Source organism: Ammodytes marinus, assembly GCF_949987685.1.
Source record: "Ammodytes marinus genome assembly, chromosome: 5".
Taxonomy (NCBI): domain Eukaryota; kingdom Metazoa; phylum Chordata; class Actinopteri; order Uranoscopiformes; family Ammodytidae; genus Ammodytes; species Ammodytes marinus.
Genome location: NC_137234.1, coordinates 16,264,579 through 16,286,757, shown reverse-complemented (window position 1 = coordinate 16,286,757; position 22,179 = coordinate 16,264,579). Strand labels below are relative to the sequence as shown.

Here is a 22,179-nt window from a genome sequence, read left to right as displayed (position 1 = left end):
TTGTTGCTGGAGCAGCCATTAGGCTAATTGAGGCCTCTTGATTGAAAGAGAAAACTCGCTCGCAGCAGCTTTTATTATCAAGGTTGGTGTTTTTTTTTTCTGTGTATGGGCACTTCAAAGACTACACTCTCCCACAGACTCCTGGTTACTTTTTGTGTGTCTCTGTGACGGGCATTTGGAGTTAGAGGTGTGTGTATCAGAAAATGTTGTTCAGCGAGGCAGATGCTGCTGATGATGTTGCGAATGTCAGACATGAGTGCTTTTTCGTCTGTCGTCTGGCTATTATTAGACTTTACAGCCACCTGAGACACACATACTTTTCAAAGCATGTTATGTGTTCTTTCACAGGAGCTTAGAAATTATATGATATCATGAGGGGCTGCTTCAGTACACAAGCCAACCATTAAAGCTTTAGTGCGTAACTTCTGTTGCCCCCATGAGGAATTCTGAGTTATTACAATAACACATGTTGGAGCATCTACATGAGGTAAGCCTTCAGTGATCGCAAATTGATTTGAAACCAATCTTCTTTATGTACAGGTTTTTTCTTAGCAGTAGAATCAACAATGTGTGATTATTCATTCCCCGTCCAGCAGACTGGTTTTTGTTGCATTTTGTCATGTTTGAAGAGCTGACAAGTACCTGCGCCTTGATGAATGCCTAGGCCCCTTTTGGGGAGTGTTTTGCACACACACACACACACACACACACACACACACACACACACACACACACACACACACACACACACACACACACACACACCGAAAAACCATTTTGGCTCAGTCATTATTTTGATTTATTAAATGTATTTAATGCACACGCTCCCTCTGATCATCCTTCAAATTCACAACAGATAAAAGGTGTACAGTGTAAAAGCATCATGCCCACACGCACCAAAACAATCTCTCGATTCTCTGCTGCTTTGAGAGACTCAGGTCAGCCTCTAATTGGTAGCAAACAGCTGTGACAGTTTTCTTTTTTTAAAACATGGAGGGATGACCTTCCGAAATCCTTTGGGAGTGTGATTGTAGGCTGCGAAGAAAATTTCATCTTTCATCTCCTGCTGTATCTTTAAATTGAGCAAAAATCGCTTAAATGACCTAAATGTTACAGTCAGAAACCATCAGAACATGTCAATGCAGCGGTTGATGTGTTGTTAACATGGTCTCGAGAGTATTTCAAGAACACTGAACAGATGCTCCAAAAATTATGATTGATTAACCACAATAAATCACAATGTTTTATGATTATGTTCCAATCAGGTAACGTCGAGTCTGAAAATAAAAGAGGACTTTGTTTTCAATCCACTCTTTCTTTGGTCAGAAAGAGTCATCAATCTTAAACATTTGACATATTTGCTTTTGTGCTGCAGCTTTGTATATTTCCTGTTGGTATATACAGGGTGCAAATGTTCCCTTATCAATATGCTGATGTTGCCCTGTCATTTGGTGGAGTATGAATGGTCCAAAACACTTTGGTGACAGGTGACGGTGTCAAGAATTAAAGACATAAATAGCTTGTCATTGAGTTCAATTTCAATAATTTTGTTTAACATTATGTCTTTGAGTGACCTCCAAAAGAGCGCTATATAAATCCTATCAATTATAATTATTATTATTACAGCTTCTCAAATTCTCAAACAGCTGTGTTTTGAATGGTGACCAAATGCTAGAACTCCAAGCTTTTAAATCTGCTGTGCGGATCAGAACAGGAGAGCTCTTTGTGCCTGTGTGTTCCATTAATTTCTCGGCTCAATACTTCACATCCTCATGAGCTGGCTCTGAGTGCAACACTGAGAATATATAATGAGCAACAGATAGACGCTGACAGACGAAAATGTAAAGCTTATTGCTTTATGGCGCTTCCACACCTTAGAGGTTAAAGAGTATATTTTGATTATGCAGGGGGCCCAAAAACATTTAAACAGATGACATGAGCTTGTCAGTTGTCAGTGGGAAGGCCCACAATTTTTTGTGTTTTTAATCCTTTAATTGTATGAGTATTTTCTTTCAAATTTATTGCAGTTTTCTTTTTCCTTTTTAGTTCAATTTATTTTGCATTTCTGCTGCAGGTCTATGTGTCGTTATTAGATAAAATCTTTGCCTTTTTGTGACTTTTTTAATGAAAACCAAACAATTTCTCTTAACTGACTAAATGCAAAAACACTCTTTTCTGAAAAATTATTTATTCCCAGAGTAAAATAAATGATATGTTGCCATACAAAAAGTGTAAGAAACGGGACAATGCCAAAACTGTAACTGCGGAGAAAGCAGTAGAGAAACAGGTTGTGTGTGCTGAGCCGCGCGTTTAAAGAGTTCTTCAAACACGTGTCCAGGAAACTACGTGTGTTCGACCTTGCACACACTGCCTCTTGTACCACTTCTGTAACTTTTATCCCAGATATTACAGGCCTACTTTCAAGACACAGATTCCATTTATTTTTTTATTTTTCTCTCCTCCTCAACAATGCAACGTACTACTTTCATCGCTACGAATTGTCCCAAATCCACTGTGACATCAGACACACACATCTCAGAACATTAGTTTATAGATATTTTTATACTGTCCTTTCAAAACACAGTCTAGCAATAAAACTTCTGGGCCTAATTTAACAAATATATTACTCGTCATCTCTGTTTACTCAAATGTCCAAACACATAGAAATAATATTGATCTTCTTCTTCGCTCTTCCAATAGGTGCAAAAGCCAAAAGGTAAATATAATTAACATTCTCATTTGAATAATCCCTTATTAAGACATATTAGGCTGAATAAACTCTGCAGATGTAAAAACATGGAAATGAAACAAACTGCTATAGTAAAAAACAAACCAGCGGTCTGACACAGAAAACTAGTGATAAACACGAATGTATCAGATATTATGAATTGCACATTTGCACCAAAAAGACAAGACCTCACAGTCTAGTCTAAACAGTATCAAATACAGTGCTTGTGATCCAGCGAGAGAACGACATGAAAACGCTACCTTGTTTAAAGTTATTAGACCTGACGCATCTAATAGGCCACTATAATCAACTGCTGTCTCTGTTCTCTTTTTAAAAGAAACCTTCCTGCGGTGAAATAAAACCCATTGGCCGATGAACTACAGTATTAGTTTTGTAAACACTTGGCAACTTTTAAAAATATGAATAACTGAAGAACCATTCAAACTTTTACTTTTTGCCGTAAAGATCCCATTTTCTGAAAGCGTGACAGACTGCGACACACAGTGCAACGACTGAAAGGAAACTGTAATTTTTCTCACGCAGATCAATGGAACCCTGAAATGACCTAAAACAATATGGCAACTATAGTTGTAGTAGCATCATGTCCACTCACTACTAAAAAAGTTGGACTGAGCCAGGCAGTACTTTAGTTGTTGTCTACCATCAAGTCAACACAGGAATTTCAACAATGGACACCTCGCTGATACGTAAACGGCTACAATGGACCCTTTTCGAAAAAGTTTACAGAACGTGTGGAGCGCAGTGGAAAAGCAACGTCTCCTGTGACCTGAACGTGCCCTTAAATAGATTGCCTTTATCAAATTTTTTTTTATTCTTTCAAGAAAAGAAGAATAAAATACTAAAATATTCCTCTGATAGAATGCGAATGTCCACAATTGTCCTTTTGTGTAACATACTATAAAACTGACTCCATATTCTCACAAACCTCTTGGTCCTCTAGGTTATATATGAACTTTGTCCTGTCCACTTTTTTGGGGCCGTCCGTGAGAGACGGGTAAAACTCCGTTGGCGACAGGTAGCCCTCTTGACTTTTGATGTACTTCTGGTAGTCCCTACGTAAGCAATACCACGTGGTGGCGTAGAGGAGGAAGGCCACACCCTTGAGGATAATGGCGAGGCTCACGTACAGGTGCCTGTAAGCTACGTTGTCGTACAGGAGACATGCGCCCTTATCGCCGCAATCTGAGCTCCAGAAAAGGCAGGTAGAGTCGATGCCAGCACCAAAGATCAGTGGAGGGGGGATGAAACCTGTGAAAAACAGATAAACTTGGCTCAGCATTCAAACACTTTCTGATTCCGCAAAAATTAGAAACACTTCTTTATGCGTATCCTCCTGGCTCAATACCAAATCATTTTTCTTTCTTTCAATTATCACATGACACAATTGAAATTGACAGTAGGGTCTGTTCCAAATCCAAAATGAAGAAGTTGAGTAATTTACATGTTGGATTAAACATCAATATACAGAAATATTTCATGTCCAAACATTACTCAATTACAGCAGAATCACCACAATATATATATATATATATATATATACAGTATCTCACAAAAGTGAGTACACCCCTCACATTTCTTCAAATATTTCTTTATATCTTTCCATGGGACAACACTGAATAAATGACACTTTGATACAATGTAAAGTAGTCAGTGTACAGCTTGTATAACAGTGTAAATTTACTGTCCCCTCAAAATAACTCGACACACAGCCATTAATGTCTAAACTGCTGGCAACAAAAGTGAGTACACCCCTTAGAAAAAATTTACAAATTGGGCCCAAAGTGTAAATATTTTGTGTGGCCACCATTATTTTCCAGCACTGCCTTAACCCTCTTGGGCATGGAGTTCACTAGAGCTTCACAGGTTGCAACTGGAACCCTCTTCCACCCATTTATGACAGCGTCACAGAGCTGGTGGATATTAAAGACCTTGCGCTCCTCCACCTTCCGTTTGAGGATGCCCCAAAGATGCTCAATAGGGTTTAGGTCTGGAGACATGCTTGGCCAGGCCATAACCTTTACCCTCAGCTTTTTTAGCAAGCCACTGGTCGTCTTGGAGGTGTGTTTGGGGTCGTTATCATGTTGCAATACCACCCTGCGGCCCAGTTTACGAAGGTTGAGTGCACATGGTCAGTGTCGTACACAGAGGTTGGCTTTGGAAAATAGACGTATTAGTGCTGCCAGCATTGCTGAAGGGCTTGAAGGGGTGGGGGGTCAAGCTGTCAGTGCTCAGACCATACGCCGCACTCTGCATCATACTGGTCTGCATGGCTGTCATACCAGAAGGAAGCCTATTCTACAGATGATGCACAAGAAACCCCACAAAAAGTTTGCTGAAGACAAACAGACTACGGACATGGATTACTGCAACCATGTCCTGTGGTCTGATGAGACCAAAATACATTTATTTGGTTCAGATGGTGTTAAGAGTGTGGAGCGGCAACCAGGTGAGGAGTACAAAGACAAGTGTGTCTTGCTTAGAGTCAAGCATGGTGGTTGGAGTGTCATGGTCTGGAGCTGCATGAGTGCTGCCAGCACTGGGGATCTACAGTTCATTGAATTCTAACATGTACTGTGACATACTGAAGCAGAGCATGATCCCCTCCCTTCATAAACTGGGCCGCAGGGCAGTACTGCAACATGATAACGACCCCAAACACCCCTCCGAACGACCACTGGCTTGCTAAAGAAGCTGAGGGTAAAGGTTATGGACTGGCCAAGCATGTCTCCAGTCTTAAACCCTATTGAGCATCTTTGGGGCATCCTAAAACGGGAGATGGAGGAGCGCAAGGACTCTAATATCCACCAGCTCCTTGATGTCGTCATGAATGGGTAGAAGAGGGTTCCAGTTGCAACCTGTGAAGCTCTAGTGAACTACATGCCCAAGAGGGTTAAGGCAGTGCTAGAAAATAATGATGGCAATACAAAATATTGACACTTTGGGCCCAATTTGGACATTTTTTCTTAGGGGTGTACTCACTTGTGTTGCCAGCAGTTTAGACATTAATGGCTGTGTGTCGAGTTATTTTGAGGGGACAGTAAATTTACACTGTTATACAAGCTGTACACTGACTACTTGACATTGTATCAAAGTGTCATTTATTCAGTGTTGTCGCATGGAAAGATATAATGAAATATTTGAAGAAATGTTAGGGGTGTACTCACTTTTGTGAGATACTGTATATATATATATACACTAGAGGTGGGCATAGATTAATTTTTTTAATCTAGATTAATCTAGATTAATTTTGGAATTAATCTAGATTAATCTAGATTAAAATGGCTCATTTGAATTCATTCATAATATGTGTGTGCTCCCTAAATAATGACTCAAAGTAAGTCTTTGAGAACGTGTTTCTCAAGCCAGGTGGCTTTCATTTCGTCATCAGAACGAGTGTCTAATTATTGCAAACAAATAATATTCTAACAATTTAATCAGATATAAGGCTAAAAATCACAACATTGCACTGTTTTTTGTGCTTAAAAAAAACGAAAAAACTAATTTGTTGGGTAGGCTATAGGCTATAACAGAAAATAAAGCCATTACTTTTGTGCTTCAAGTGAAACATTAAATATAATTTTTACATAAAAAATAAAGTCCTTATAAACTTTTCAAGAAGCTGGACTAGAGTGAATATTGGACAGGCTTTATAGGTCCATGGCTTTTACCTGTGGGACAGCGCTTCACCTAACAGCTGGCTGCAACACCAACCTACAGTCTATTGTGCGACGGAGAGCTAGTTATCATTAGCATCAGCGTTAGCCGACATCACGGCAACAGCTGAATAATGTAACACATTACACAAGTTACACTACATGAAAACAACGGGCTGTAGACGCTAGAGTTATAATTTCGTGTAGGAAACATTGTTGAGACTGGAATTTCGTACCACAGCGGCCGTTCCATAATACAGCACTCCCTTTAGCAATGGCTGAATATAAGACCTCCCTCTGCTGTGTATCTGCGGGAGCGAGTGGCATTAATAACTTAAAAACAGTAAACGTTTAACATGATTACGGGCGTTTAGATGCTTTAATCATATGCCGAATTTATAAACAGACCATATTATTAACAATAAATTAAGTTATGTACATGTCAGAGTTACGTACATGGATACATTCATAAGTAAACATTGAATAGACAGATTTGTGAAGGGGGTTTGGCGCTGAGTGTTACATTAGCGATCCTGCAGCCAGGTGGTGTGTGTCGTGGGCAAGTGATGGAGAGAGAGAGCGGCGGGTGTGTGAGAGAAGCTTCGCTCCTGCAATAAAGGCTCCTCAAGTGTCAACAACGGCCCCCGGCTATTATTACCCGACCAGAGAACACACGGAAGGGGGTTCACCCTGACGGCGAACAGCCATCGGCCCTGGAGGGAACCATCTCCCCTGAGCCGAACAGGAGGTGGAATAAGAGATTAACGGCGATATTTTTTTTATCGCCGATAAGAGTTTTGCGTTAACGCAGCACGTTAACGCCGATAACGGCCCACCACTAATATACACACAGTATATGTTAAGATCAAAAATATATTATTGATGATATTTCATGTCTCGCATTTTTTTCCCAAGATGAATATTGAATATAATTTCCATTCTGTCTGATGATATGCAATGTTATGCTGTAGGGTCGATCCAATTTGTTTGTTCTCTATGTGTAAATAAATGACAACAAAGCATCTGAGGTCGATTGCATCAATTGTGTGTGTCACAGCGTATCCCACTGAGCTCTGGTAAACCCCCACACACATTTGAATGCTGTAGCAGAAAAATAAATGTGAATAGCTCTTACCGAGGAGTCGCAGCAAAAGAAACAAAACTCCAAGTGCGTATGATTTCAGCTCAGGGCTCACAGTCCTTCAGGAGAAACAGAGAGAATAAATGACTTTGATTTGAGGATTCATTGCCAAAACAGATCCATTCAAATACTCTTCACAAAATACTAAATTGTAAACGTACTCCACTTATGGCGCTTTTCCACCGCAAATGTAGCTCGACTCGACTCGACTCAACTTGGTTTGGTAGCAGCACGGGTCGTTTTCCACCGCAAATAGTACCTGCTGAACGTGGGCGGGGTCGTCGTAAGGGGCTGAAAGCCTACTCCGGAGCAAAGTAGCAGAGCAGAAATTGCGAGCAGTTGTTGCACTATTAATTGAACCAACCGCCAAAAACACGGATGAAAAATGTTTAAGAAATATCCCCCTTGTATCCGTTTGCTAAAAGAAGTAGAAGAATATTGCTACGGGCCATTAAAAGGGATGGTTGTTGTCCCGATGTGTGACTCTGCCACACAGTCAGCTGTAGGGATGCGTCACGTACATCCCTATGCACGTAAACACGGGCATGATAAAGTTGACTGTTTAGTGCTTGTTTCAGGATACGTGTTTTCAAATGCAAGCCGTGTCTCAGCCTGAATATTTTATTGAGGTAATCAGTTCAGTCCGAGGCTTGTAATGTAATCGCTCGCTATCATGTCTGTCCCAGCTGGCTACTATTAGCCTAGCTGCTAGCTGCCCTACATGTCTCCTCTCGTATGATAAGTAACTTCCCCAACAACCAACACTGGGTGAGCTTAGCGAATATATGGAAAATAAATTCAGATCTGTGATGCAAATCAAATGAAAGAGAGCCAGAGAAGGCTGCACGCGGCGTAAATACACTCAAAAGTCCCGGAGAGTTGGGGAGAATAAACAACAGAATGAAGCCGGTAGTCTCTGGCCACTGATTGGCCAGACAATAGTCTCTGGCCAATCAGTGGCCGGCCGTCTGCCGACGTCACCTTTTAGCATCGGCTCAGCTCGCTTGGAACCTAGAGCGAGGCGATACCAAAAAAGCAGCCGCTACGTGGTACCAGGTACCATGAAATTGCGGTGGAAAAGCCAAAAATGCGAGTCGAGTCGAGACGAGTCGAGCTGATACCATGCGGTGGAAAACCGCCATTATATAGCGTGTTTTCTTGTTTTTTCAAAGACCCCAAAGCCCTTTATATCGTTTTGTACACATTCACCCACACATTCATAAACCGATAGCAGCAGCTACAAGGGCGCAAGCAAACTATCGGGAGCCATTTAGGGTTCAGTGTTTTGCCCAGGGACACTTCTACACATGTGGCGGTGAGGCGGGGGAACGAACCACCGATCCAGCTACCCAGTGGACGACCGCCTTACCCACTTCGCCACAGCTGCCTACACACCTTCATACATTTTTTTTATATCCACAAACATGCCTGATTAGAATGATAACAGAAGGAGTCTGGGCCATGGCGCCGATCAGGCTGCAGGCGCAGATCACACACAGGAAGATGAGGAAATTCTCCTGGCAGCCCGGCGTCGGACATTTCCCTGGAACAGCTGTGGCAAATTCATTGTCGGCTGAGACACAAGCGCATCCCGTCAGGTTCTGTATGGAGAAAAAAAAGGGACGAGGGTTCCTCCAATAAATGTCTGAACATTACACAAGGTGAATCAAATCAGAGTGAAATCAATTGACGGGGGAAAAAATATAATGACTGATCCGCCACACTATTTCTACACACACAAAGTGTGAGTGTTCTGTGCTTACTTTGTACATATTCACTTTAACTACAATGTGTTTGTATAGAATATAGAGGACTTTAATCTGCAGTCGGTATCTGATCTCGAGACACATCCACAGTAAAAACCTGTTTGGCCAGGATGTGTTGAACTGTGAACTACTTTGACTTTCAAGATTTTTTCACTTTGAACTTCAAAAACAAAAGTTAAAAGTGCACTATGTAACCTTGGGTGTGTCAGAGAAGTTAAAAGTAAAAAAGAAGTAAAAAATTAGCGACCTTAAACGTAACTGTTTCACTGGCGTTGTTTACAGAAGGAGGGCCCACCGTAAAAAAAACAAAAACATATTCTAGTCTTAAATTTGGTTCCAGGTGCCAAACTATAATTTAGTTTTGATTTATGTTGATACAATTATTCAATACTACGAATTACATGTAGAGAATTTTTTGGGGGAAACTAACGGCAGGCTCTCCAAATGTAAACAAATCCCCCTCCTCTGAAACTGTATAGTGCACCTTTAATCGTATCACCCAAAAAACAATCTTAGGGGATAAAGACCTGAGAGGACTCTGTGGCTCCTGTGCGTGTGCAGCCGGCAAAGCAGGCCGACAGGTAGGTGACACCGTTGGAGCCGCACACGGGGCTGATGGAGGAGGTGAAGCAGTTGCAGGTACTGATGCACTGAGCTTCTGGTTTCTCGCCCACACGCAGAGTCCTACACAGAGAAAAACAAGCATCATCTCCCGCTGTTAGTGCCAAGTATGTCTGTATGGAGGCACAGAGAGAATGGAAGAAGCAAACTCGGGCCAGAGAGTTAGCATGTGATACTACGAGTCTCTGGTTCTCTTCTAACAACTCCATTAAAGCTTGCCATCGATTCAGGCACCAAAATTGGAAAAGCCTGAAGTCAGTATTGTACATCTGGCTCAGTGTCATGAAAAAAGGACAACAGCTCTATGGATCTATACTGTATAAGCTGATGATAAATCACCACAGTCAGTGGTGGTCAGGGGGTACACCGGCCTGGGGGGCCTCTGACACACAAGATATTTACTGTTTAGATTCAATGAATTGTTCCTGACTTTACTTTTTATTCTCCTTCCATACTAAAGCTCAGGCCTACGCTGTTTGATACTGTGAAGCTGATGTGTGTTGAGCATTGTTGTTGGATGATCTACAGATAATGGACAATAGACAAATCAATGAATCATTCATTTTTACAGCTATAGTTACAACACAAAAATCAAGCACTGGATGAACTATCAAGCACTGGAAGCTGACAGTAAATGTACAACTACTTGTCACGTGTTAGGCAACATTTAATACATTTGAGAAGTTTGTTTTAGCAAAATATGTTCATATTTTTCCAAGAAACAACAGACAGTGACAAAGGAGTAACACTCAGAAAAACAGCAATTCAAACAAAGTGGCCAGCAATTTTCGGTTCATGTTGCGCTGGACAGTAATGTTGCTCTAAAGCTCCTTTATAAAGCACTGGAGACTGATTCAGGGAAAGTCTGTTTAATTCATATTCAGCGTGTGCAGAGGTACACAAGGTCACTTTCTGAAATCGTTTATAGACTCCATGATACCGGCAGTGATAAGAATTTTTATTTACATGTTAAAATACCCTTAGCTGTTCAACTCCAATAAAGTCCTCTAACCTTGGCAGCAGCATTACTTTTCACTGCTGTTAAATTGCTCCGTTTATCTATTTGGATAAGTGGGTGTTTATGATAGGACACACGCCTTTACAGTGCATTTCTTTCACTATCTCTAGGGTATTAAAACCCACTCACTCAATGTACTGTTGTTGCTTTTCGGCTGAAGTTGCATCTGATTGGTTAGCTGTTACAAGTTACAACTCTTAACTGAAACTGGATAATGGATGAATAGAGCCTGTAATACAATCACTCATCCAGGAAGTTTAAACTATTTGAAAACATATAACTTTAAGACAGCATGAAAATGTTGCACTCCCTTCATGGCAGCAGCCCAGGGTGAACACTATCTATTTAAACATATACCTATATAACAAAGTAGTACAGCTCTAACCCAGTGGTTCCTAAGTTTTTGAGCTTGTAAATGCCTTAAAATGTCTATTTGTTGACTCCTCAAGTTCTCACCAGTTAAATCAGAGTGTATCCTTGTTTTATTTAAACAACTTAAAGATGGAGTCAGCGATTCTGGAGAATGCTTGGTGTCAAAATGACTTTTTGTCAAAATCAGTGAATATCTCCTCACGATCTGCTACTTGTATGTACTGTGTGTGCGCTGAAAAAAACCCCAGTGTTACTGTAATAACGGGCATGTCTTTAGCAATGTCGGGCCCCTTTGTTTACACTATGGTTTATAGAGCCTAGCTTTTTACAGTGCAAAAACACTAGTACAGACAGGTCGCAGATCGTGAGAAGTGATTCGCCATGTGTTTTTCCAGAATCACTGAGTCTACCTGAATACATAAAAGAATCCAGTAAATGAAAAGAAAACAGAAAAACATTTGAGGGAAAACTCAGAAAACATAATCATTACAAATCTCGATTGGCAAGGAATAGAAATGGCTACCACACATTCAGGTTTCTCCCCTCACCTGTTGGGGTAAGGGACCGTCACTCCTGCGACAGCCCCAGTGTCACAGCCCAGGAACAGGAAGGAGACGTAGCAGGCGGTGGAGATGAGGTTGACCAGCATGGCCATGCGGATGGCTCCCATCGCTGACAGGTTGAGCTTCTTCACCAGCAGGCCGCCCATGAAGATCCCCAGGCACGCACATGGAATGGCTGTCATGCCTATACAAAACAAAGCAGTGCCTGTTTATTATACTGAGGTTAGAAACGTGTGTACGTGTGTGTGTGTACATGTGTGAGTGTGTGAGTGAGTGAGTGAGTGAGTGAGTGAGTGAGTGAGTGAGTGAGTGAGTGAGTGAGTGAGTGAGTGAGTGAGTGAGTGAGTGAGTGAGTGAGTGAGTGAGTGAGTGAGTGAGTGAGTGTGAGGGTACAATGTGCGTGTGTTTTTGCTGTGAATATAGACCTAACAGCTGGTTTGCTGAGGTGGTGGTGAGGTTGAACTGCTGCTCGAGGTATTTCCCCAGAAAGGCTGCAAAGCCGGCCACGACGCCGATCTCCATACAGGCTGCCAGGATGATGCAGGTGAACACTGGGTTGGACAGGAGGTGCTTGGTCACCTTGGGGATCACTGGCCATGAAGAAACATAAAGGGAGATTGACCGTTAATATCTGAGACATGAAAGTGAGCAGGACAGACAAGGTCCTCTTGTTGCCTTTATGTCTTTATTGGCACCTGCACTGAACTCATGATTCATTTTGAATGTGAACAAGAATAAACAAATTTTCCCAATTCTCTTCCAAAAGGTTGCAGTTTTTTTCTACTTCTGTGCAGAATAATGAATTAATTACTAGTATTTAAATTCATGATGTGGCATATGTAAATTAACATTTATTTCAACAGCAAAATGCTGCCCACAGATTAATGCTGTGGCCAATAATATTACCCTTTTTAATAATGATAGTACTACTTTACTTTTAATTCTTTATGTGGATTTTGCTGATAGTACCTTTACTGTGGTCGAGTCTAACCATTTTCAGTTGTTACCATTTTAGACCAATAATAGTATAAAACTAATACTGTCACATTAAACATTTAACTATACAGAAACATGGACAATAAATTTATTAAATGTTTTTTCATCAATAGATATGCATGTTTGTCTTGCATGACAAAGCTGCAGTGCCTCACTGGATCTTGCACACTCACCCCTGAGTTGTTGACAGCAGGTGGGGCTGTTGGCAGGCTCGTGGCTGCGTACAGCCCCATTGCTGGACTTTGGAGCCTCGTACTCCGAGTTGAGAGAGGGAGGGAGCATAACCTGCTCACTGTCTGCGGCCTCCTCTCTCTCCTTACTCGGCAGTGACTGAGGGAAGCCAAACATGAAGAGAGCTGAGAAAAAGAGTAAGGCACCGCACAGCAGGAAGCCGGCCCACCAAGCTCCGATCCACCGCGGGTCTTCTGGTGTGATGTTTAGCCTCGCTGTGGAGAGGCACAACTGAGGTCAATACACAGCACGCCACACAGAAACATATTCAAATCATTTATAGCTGGAGAAATACTGTACATCACACTCACCTGTGTCGATGAAGATAGCGTCCACATAGTACTTAGTGCAGACGGAGCCGAGGATGAAGCCGCAGGCCGGACCAAACACCAGCGTAGAGAAGAGGATTCCTGCAAAGACACAAATAACAACTTTAATGTTTAGTCTCATTTCATTCACCTGACTTTCAGAAATATGTTTACGGTGGCAAATACATAGTTTTGCCATCAATATACAGTATATAGGCCACTTTGGGTCAACACAAGCATGTGATGTTCTGTATAGTACAGTTATATGAGGCTTAAAACAAAAAAGTAAAATGAGGGATCCTGTTTTCCATGTGCAATCAACTTCACTATGACAGGAGATTTCAAGTTACATCAATTTCTTTGTATATTGCTGACAATTTGTGATGTTTAATATTCGTTTTATTTGTTGTTTGATTGTGTTTTTTATGAGACAGTAAAAGCACAGCGAAAGTGCAAGGATGCCATGTGAAATGTTGAATGCAATTGAACTATCTGAAAGATTTCCAACCACAATTGACATATTTGAATGTCTTGCTTTGTCCAATGAACAATCCAAACCTGATAAATATTAGTCATATATGAATAATACAAATATTCAATTAAAACAATATAAAACACAGAAAAGCAGCAAAACTTCATGATATGATGACATGATGAGTCATTGTTGCTTCAGTTCTCTTCTTCTACCAAGTTCTTTTAGGGAACAACTCTTCCCCTATGTGCAGTGTGAAGCAAGACAGCAAACAGGGTAAACATTTTGACCATTGAAAACACCACACACACACACACACACACACACACACACACACACACACACACACACACACACACACACACACACACACACACACACACACACACACACACACACACACACACACACACACACACACACACACACACACACACACACACACACAGACACACACACACACACACACACACACACACACACACACACACACACACACACACACACACACACACACAGCTCTTCACTGCCATCAGCACAGCGTTTCCAGTGAGATGCTGCTCCAATGCCAGGAGCAGCCGCCTCTAATGAATAACCGTGGAAACTGTGACTAAGCTCTTATGTGTGTATGTATCTCTGTTAGATGCCAAGAATGAGTGCACGGTCTGCCTGCTTCCTGCCTTGACCACCCACATAGGAAGGGAGTCGACACGTTCACATGAGTGTTGCCTCTCATTCACAGCATCATTTAGCCTTGGCAGAGAGGAAAAGGCTCACGGCTTGGTTGGGCGCGGCTCGCTACCTGTGAAATGGTAACAACGGGCTCACTTAGGCGGGACGAGGAGCAAAACAAAAGAAAAAAGACGGGGCTTTCATGTGATGAGAACATGCTGTTTATATTTTCTGTCCGTTTCATCTTTGCGGCTGAAAGTCAAACCAGCACAGAAATAAACACAGATACAGATGTGTGTCCTTGTGGCGCCAGAGCATTTTTTCTTTTTCTTTTTTTCCCCTCTTCCTTATGCGAACAGTGAGGTTTTGTAACAAGAAGAGAAGGCAAAGCGAGGGCTAATTTCCTCTTCTGACAAGTCTGGATGCCAGACTGGCACATCTGAAATCAAACTTTGAAACAAATAAGTTCAAAAACAACAACACCTCTAGAAGGCACAGACAGAGGGATCACACCCACTAACAGACACACAGGAAAGAGCAGTTGTGGTAGTGTTTGTGATACCAGTGAAACTGTGCTGTGTTTCTTGAGGGACAGCTGCAGTCGCTATGTGACTAGCAAATCTGCCTGCGGTGTTGCAAACGAGGCCTGTGCACTCTCTCGGTTTCGAGTGTTTCCTTAGAAACTGAGTGTTGTCTTCTCAGGGCAACAACATCACAATTGCCTTCACCACAGGAAACCGCAAAGTGGAAATTCAGTTAGTGAAATCACCTTGCAGGAAAAGACGGCTCAGCTAGCCCGATCGGTGCCTACCCCTGGCCGCTTCAAGAAATGCTGCCTCCTTGATGATAACATTGTGCCGCAGTGAGAGTCTCGCGTGCGGAAAAGATCCGTTATCTGTCAGGGACTATGCCTCCTTAGCAAATCTGCTGCTTCTGCACAAGAAACAAGGGGGAACGCAGTGTTGAAGTTGCTGATAATGTTCACATGAAAGAAATCAATAACAGATTTCAGAATTTTATTTTTCATGTCAAGGCCAGCGGAGGAGAAACATGCATCAAGTTGAGTCTCTCATACAGTGGGATTAATCTTGTAGAATCTGAACTGGATGTTGTTGTCAAAATATAAACAAAGTATCAGGTCCACATTTTCTCAAGTTTTTCTCTCCACCTATCAAAGCCTAATCTACTCAACGTGAGGCGGCTAAGAGAAAAACTTGAGCTGATTGTTAAATCTTTGAATATACTGTACATACCGTACATTTTCAATTTTCCACTTTGCCTTAAAGGAATAGGCCAACATTTTTGGAAATGTGTTTATCTTGCTGAGAAGTGAGGCGAGGAGAGGTGAGGAAATCACCACCATTCTCATGTCAGTCCATTAAGTATGCAGTAAGAGACATGAGGTTATAAGCCTAAAGCCTTAGCACAAAAACTGGTAGCAGGGGTGACCACGACCGGCAAAGACTTTGTTTTTATATAAAGACAGGCTACCTGTATTTCCGATTACATGTGTCCAATTTAATTTGCTGATGGCTGTGGCTTCTTATTTGCGTCATAATTGCTTAGTCGAAAAGGTCGATATACATTAATATAGACCTAATTAATATACTAGTTTGTATATTTACCATACAACTTACCGATATGTGGTAAACATACAGTAAAGCTACAGCTAGTAGCACTTGTTATCATAACTAGACGTAAAGACTGGGAAAAGGAGGAAACAGTCAGCTAACCGGATTGTTTTCTAAGGTAAAAACATCCATAGTCATTACACTTTATATCTAGCTAGCCTATTTTTCCCGTACAAAAAAACTGAATGTCACATCTAACGATACTACAATCTGTACCCACAGCGCTTCTCTGTCGGTTGCCTGGCATCCTCACCATGACAACAGTTGCAACTTGCAACGCTAACTCCATCTTAAGCCAATAATAGTTGTTTGCTAGCTGTTTGTCCTATTTTTTGTCTTTGAGGTAAGCTAGCTGTCTGCCCTACTTCCGATCCTGAACGTAAGCTAAGCAAACTCTTGACTACAGCTCTGTACTTTACAAGCAGACATAAAAGTGGCATCACTCTCCTCATCTAACAACTGGCAAAAGAGTGAATAAGGATATTTTCCCAAAAATGTCAAACTGTTTTTCCAGCAGCAGGGCAGATGAGATAAATGGCACGCAACCATAAATTAGAGCTCATGTAAAGGATTCCCCTGGGCACACGCTGACATACTGAGCTATTACAAACTCAGTGCTGCAGTTATCCATTCTTCAATTTCTAGTTCAAAATAACCAACCTTGCTTTCAGGGCAAAGACGAAGTGTCTGTACCAGCTGTAAAAGCACATATTTCATGTTTGTCCCAACAGGATTAAGCTGAAGAAAAAAAGAATAAAAGATAAGGAAAACCTGACGTTAAGCACATTAAATCTCCATGAAGGACAACACACGACCACATCCACGGGTAATCTTTGTAAAACACTACTTCTCCAAACCTGCCTCTAAATCCATTTTGCCTTCCAGCGGTCCTTTTTACGAGATAAGTACAAAACAAACTAATTTGTTCATGTTGTAGTTCGCCCGAGCCTTTTAGTATCCTGTGAATTACACTGTCATGGGAGCATGTCAGACGTAATTCAATAACAAAGCTCCACTCTAGCGTTTTTGTCTCCCTCTAATTTGTTTAGAGACAGGTTGAAAAAAGGCTGAGAAAGCTACTTGCCATATCCGGATATTAATTAACCCACAGATGCATCCCATATCCTATGCACTGAGGAAATTGATTTAAAATAAGTATGGAATATACAAATGCCCAATAATTTTTTTTTTTTTTAAACACACAGGGTTATTGTTTAGCCTGTGCAAACTGTAGGTCAGAGTCAGAATTTCACATGTAGCACCTGTGGTCAAAGTCCTCTATGTCATACTATTTGTCTTCACACTTGGATAGCATTTCTGCAGGTAAGTGACCACATACAAGCTCCTCCATCTTGTAGAACTCAGTCAGCATTCCGCCAAAACACTATGCAAAAGAGGAATCCGTAATACAAGCAATGATTAAAAAGTTCAGAGTTCCTGGTCAGTTTCCACACAGATCATCGAAAGCATCATCAACTCTTAAATCACAGTCTGGTATGGGAAAACTGACAGTCACTCATTAAGGAGGTTACAGTTCATTGTCTCCAAGTACTGGAAGATCATCCCCTGACCCTCAATCAAAACCATTTATCTGCTACGCCTTTTAAAACAGGCAAAAACATTGATATCAGGCAAACTACCCTTTTCAGTCTCTCCCTTCTGAGAGGCGTTTTAGGTCACTTGCCACACAATGCATTCTTCCCCACAGCAATAAGATCAGTAAGAGAATTCCTTCCATTAACGAACAATATTAAGGCACTTTCTAGTCTTGATGTGGTGGTTCTGCATGTGTTATGTCTATGGACTTTTTTGTTGTTTTTGTTCCGGGGGTGAGATATGGTATACTGGATGCACTTTATTTATGTGTTGTTATATATCTGTGAAATTATGTGATCTGAAGCAGGGTCCTACCACCATGTACCGAAAAAAAAAATGTTCAAATGTTTGTGGCAATTAAAGCTCTATTCTATTCCATTCTATAACTGTGACAGACTGCACTCCATATAAATCCCTCCTGACCCTGTGGAACCCAGTGATTTTTATGACACAGTTCCAAGGTCCTCCACAAAGCTAATGAGCATTTATAAACTCCTGGTTGCAAAAGTTGAGTTTCTTTTGCCCATCTTTAATCCAAGCGGTTGAGATTATAAAGCGACACGGCGTGAGGTTAAACATGAAAAGCTTGTGGTAATTGAAGTGTCAGACGCAGTACGCCTGCACCGTGCTCAGTTTACTTCCTGCTCTCTCTGTACAAAGGGAATTCCTTCTCCTCTTCCATTTAATCCTGCTCAAGTTGGTTCAGTAATCCCCATGGGCTATATAAGAGTGGAGGGACAGCGCGATAGAGAGGGGGGTGGGGGGCAAAGAGCAGCTTGTGCCACTTTCACAGTGGGGCTGGAGTGAAACTGAGGGTGAGCTAAATGATCGAAACAGATAAACCCAACAGCCAGCGTCTCTGATCTAAACATGACTTTGTGTCAGGAGGTCAATTGAGAGCAGAAATACAAAGAGGCTTGGCATAAAGCAGACACAATATTTCCAAGGTTACATTTAAACTGACTATAAAGTTTAACGAGAACAGTACTGTCACAGAACCATTTAAAGAGCCCTCACACAAAAGACCGTGTCGTAACATCCTCTGTGTAGAAGTGTTAAGACTTTAAGATTGAGGAGACCCAGGGGAACAACGCAGGCCAGTGATCTGTTGATGTATGTCTGAATCCCTAACACTGACAGTTACAAAAAACATAAAGACAATTGCGAAAGAAAACAGTCCCTCACATCACGCCAAACAACTGTGCGCCTGCTTCCAGGCAACGTTACGCACTTCCTTTTATCAACTGCATAGACAGCGCGCTGCTGTTTTTTCAGGTGTGAAAAGCATCACAGCTTCTTATATATTTGGTTTTACAGCCATTTGGTCAGTAAACAGTTATGAATCAATTAATTAGGGTTTATGAGAGGGTTTATCAGCTTTATATAGCTTAGTGATGCTTGACATATATTTATATATAGGCCTAAGTATATCTGACATCATGACATATGCTGTGGTCCTCAAATGACTGCCCTCTACATCTACTACAATCAGACTACGCTCCTTATCTGTAAAGTTTTGCCTCTTCCCATTTAATTTCTTTTCTGTACTTTTTTTTTTCAAGCTGTCAAATCGGATCCCAATCTCAAAGTCATCTGTCTTCAGGCCCTCTAAAAGGGAACTGACAAAATTCTTATCTTACATTTCTCAACAAAAAAAAATTCTGAGGCACCACTTCCTTCTCTACTGTATTTTTGGACAATACTACTAACCCTCTGATCTTACAGACTGCCTGATATGTGGCTGACACCCAAGATGTGAGACTGCGGACAACAGCTCAAACAAACTTCTTGACAAGAAATGGGCCAATTTAAACCGGAATAAAATCCCTTACTGAGCTGCAATGCAATTCACTCTTCAATCAACTCTAAAATCCAGATTATTAGACACGGCCAGAGTATGAAATCAGTTTTTGCAGATGTAGGTTATGTAAACACATCCCGCCGCTTGATAAGAAACAGGTAAAAGTAGTGCAAAAGTCGCCTCTAAGGGGCAGTCTATTTTAAATGAAGTACAGAGGATATTCAAGGCCACCAAATCTTCAGTGATCCATAAGTAAGAACTAACAGCATTAGACAGCAGCTTTCACCCCGGGAAGTGAAGTCTTGGCCCACCTGAGTGGCTTTTAGTATCAACATCAGTCAAGTAAAACAGTTTGCACTGAAGGCAGGAAGCCTTTACAATATCTGAAAAATAATGTAAAACTAGTGTTTAAATAATTTTTGATTATTAAGATAAATTAATGGGACCTCTCTCTCTACTTCCTTCCTTTCTAGATAGATTGGTTTCCCTATAAAATACCTATAACTATCTATAATATCTTAAACATGTAAAAAATCTGGAAACATGTAACATTTGGTTTTGTGGCTTGAAAAACGACCAAAACAATTATCAAAACGTTTCCTGATCATTTCTCGGTTGATCGACTGATTGATTATCAACTTATCATTACGGCTCTTAATGAATGAGTGGGGGGCGGGGGCAAAACAAACTTTGCTGGCTTGTTGGTCAGCTGTACCCTCTACCTCTAGTAACCCTGTTGGCTCTACCCAGCCATGACCTGAATAACATGCCAAAGCTTAAAGTAGGCTCTCAACTCTCATTTGGATGCCGTTACATCGGATCATCCTACTTTTAACTTCCGCTTACGTCAAACCATTTCAAATGTCATGCCTCCCCCTCTCTGCAAGCGTCCTGCTAAAATCTGATATCAAAAACAGTGTCAGTTAACTTCAATTTTGAAGAGCAGAGAAGTGTTGAAACAGTTTCACCAATGCCATATGGTTGTCCTTAAAAAAGTGCAGCTTAAGGGCACGTTTAAAACTATTAGCTTTCTGACCCTGAGGATGAGCAGCAGGGTTACTGCTGCAGCCGGCCAACACACCGGCTTCAGAGGCTCTCCTCCCCTCCAACACCATTTGACGTTAAGCCGAGCTGTAGCTCCATCCAAGCCCTGGGGAGATCACGCCTGGAAATGGGAGGTTCAAGGCTTCGCTAACCTCGTAGATTTTTTTAACAGATATGTGATACGAGTCTAGACTGCAGAGAAAGAAGATTATTTTTTTTGTAGCGGGATAATCAGGTGACTTTCACTGAGCCCCAGTGTCCGTACAGTTTTACTGCACCTTCTGTTATCTAACACAAAACACACACCTTTGTTTAGACAGGCGGCAGAATCTACACAGGGCTTGTCTACACAGGGCTTGTTAGGCATAGAACTACCTCCACAAAAGTCCTCGCACATTTTTGCAAGATGTCGATCTAAGTTTTATTGGTGTGAATGTAAATTATAATGATATTTTGTTAATATCTATCTGGCATATTTTACGAACCTTAAGGGATTTAGAAACTCCAATAGGCAGACAATATGCTTTCCCTGTAATATGTTTTAGTACTACATAAAACACAGGTAGTAAAGTAAATATATGTATATCAGAGCTGAAACAATTAGTCGGTTAATCAATTAGTTGATTGATTCAGCAACTGTTCTGGGTATCAAAATCTTTCAAGCTAAAATGCTAAAAAACATTTTCCGTTTTCCTTTTAAATGTGATGTGTTGCTTGCCTTTACTCCATGTTTATGTTATGACTTTGGGTTTAGACTGTTGGTCGGAAAAAACAAGAAATTTGAAGACGACACCTTGGACTTATGTCTCATGTCTATGCGATTACGCAAATAACTGTCACTTGTGGCCCAGCTGTCTACATGACTTGATTATAGTGTTATACCATAGGTAAGAAAAAACAACTGAAGATGTTGACTGAAGATCTGCTGTGCCCAAAAGATCCCTATTTTATAATTCAGGTGATGCGACAACTGAGCTGCCACATCCCATGACTCTTCGGATGACTATACAGAGAAAAATCACTTAAGTAAGACGGGGAAAATGAAGATAAAAAAATGTTATCGAGTGAGATACACGGCAGAGCAAGGAACAGTGAAGTCCTGTCATGGAAATAAATGCTTTTTTAATCTAAAAGAAAAAAATCATCCGGCCCTCTTGCGTTACATAAAAACAGAGTGAATCCATCATATTGAACTTTGGGAGAAGGACAAACTCTAGACATTTGTGTTCATATCCTGTTTGGATTTCCTTACAGCTAAATGTTCAGAGGGCAGAGAAAAGGCAAAGTCAACAATCAGATGTGAGGGAAATTTATAACAACAAAAAAAACATCTATTAAACAATTGTAAATTGACATTGTCCTGCCAAGTTTCAGGGTGTGTATTCTGGCTCACTGTCAGCCCAATATAATAGAACATAGCCATTGTTAATATTTTTAGTAGCACTTTTCAGACTGTGTCAAGTCAAAATATCTTCTGAGAAGATAATTACAAAGCACCCTGAAGAACACGATAAAACCAATTCTATAAAAAAAACATGGAAAATT

At 41.1% G+C, this 22,179-nt stretch overlaps 1 protein-coding gene across 1 annotated transcript in view; it reads right to left on the bottom strand.

Moving 5' to 3' along the window:
- Nucleotides 1–2,171: 2,171 nt before the first annotated feature.
- Nucleotides 2,172–22,179, bottom strand: part of slco3a1a (solute carrier organic anion transporter family member 3A1a) — a 37,189-nt gene continuing 17,181 nt past the window's right edge. The window contains exons 3-10 of the mRNA XM_080027347.1: nt 13,422–13,520; nt 13,053–13,325; nt 12,309–12,473; nt 11,869–12,067; nt 9,837–9,993; nt 8,972–9,144; nt 7,538–7,602; nt 2,172–3,997 (exon numbers count right to left, since the gene is read on the bottom strand). Of these exons, the coding sequence (XP_079883473.1) occupies nt 3,645–3,997; nt 7,538–7,602; nt 8,972–9,144; nt 9,837–9,993; nt 11,869–12,067; nt 12,309–12,473; nt 13,053–13,325; nt 13,422–13,520 (1,484 nt within the window). The 3' untranslated portion in view covers nt 2,172–3,644. The remainder of the gene's footprint in view (nt 3,998–7,537; nt 7,603–8,971; nt 9,145–9,836; nt 9,994–11,868; nt 12,068–12,308; nt 12,474–13,052; nt 13,326–13,421; nt 13,521–22,179) is intronic.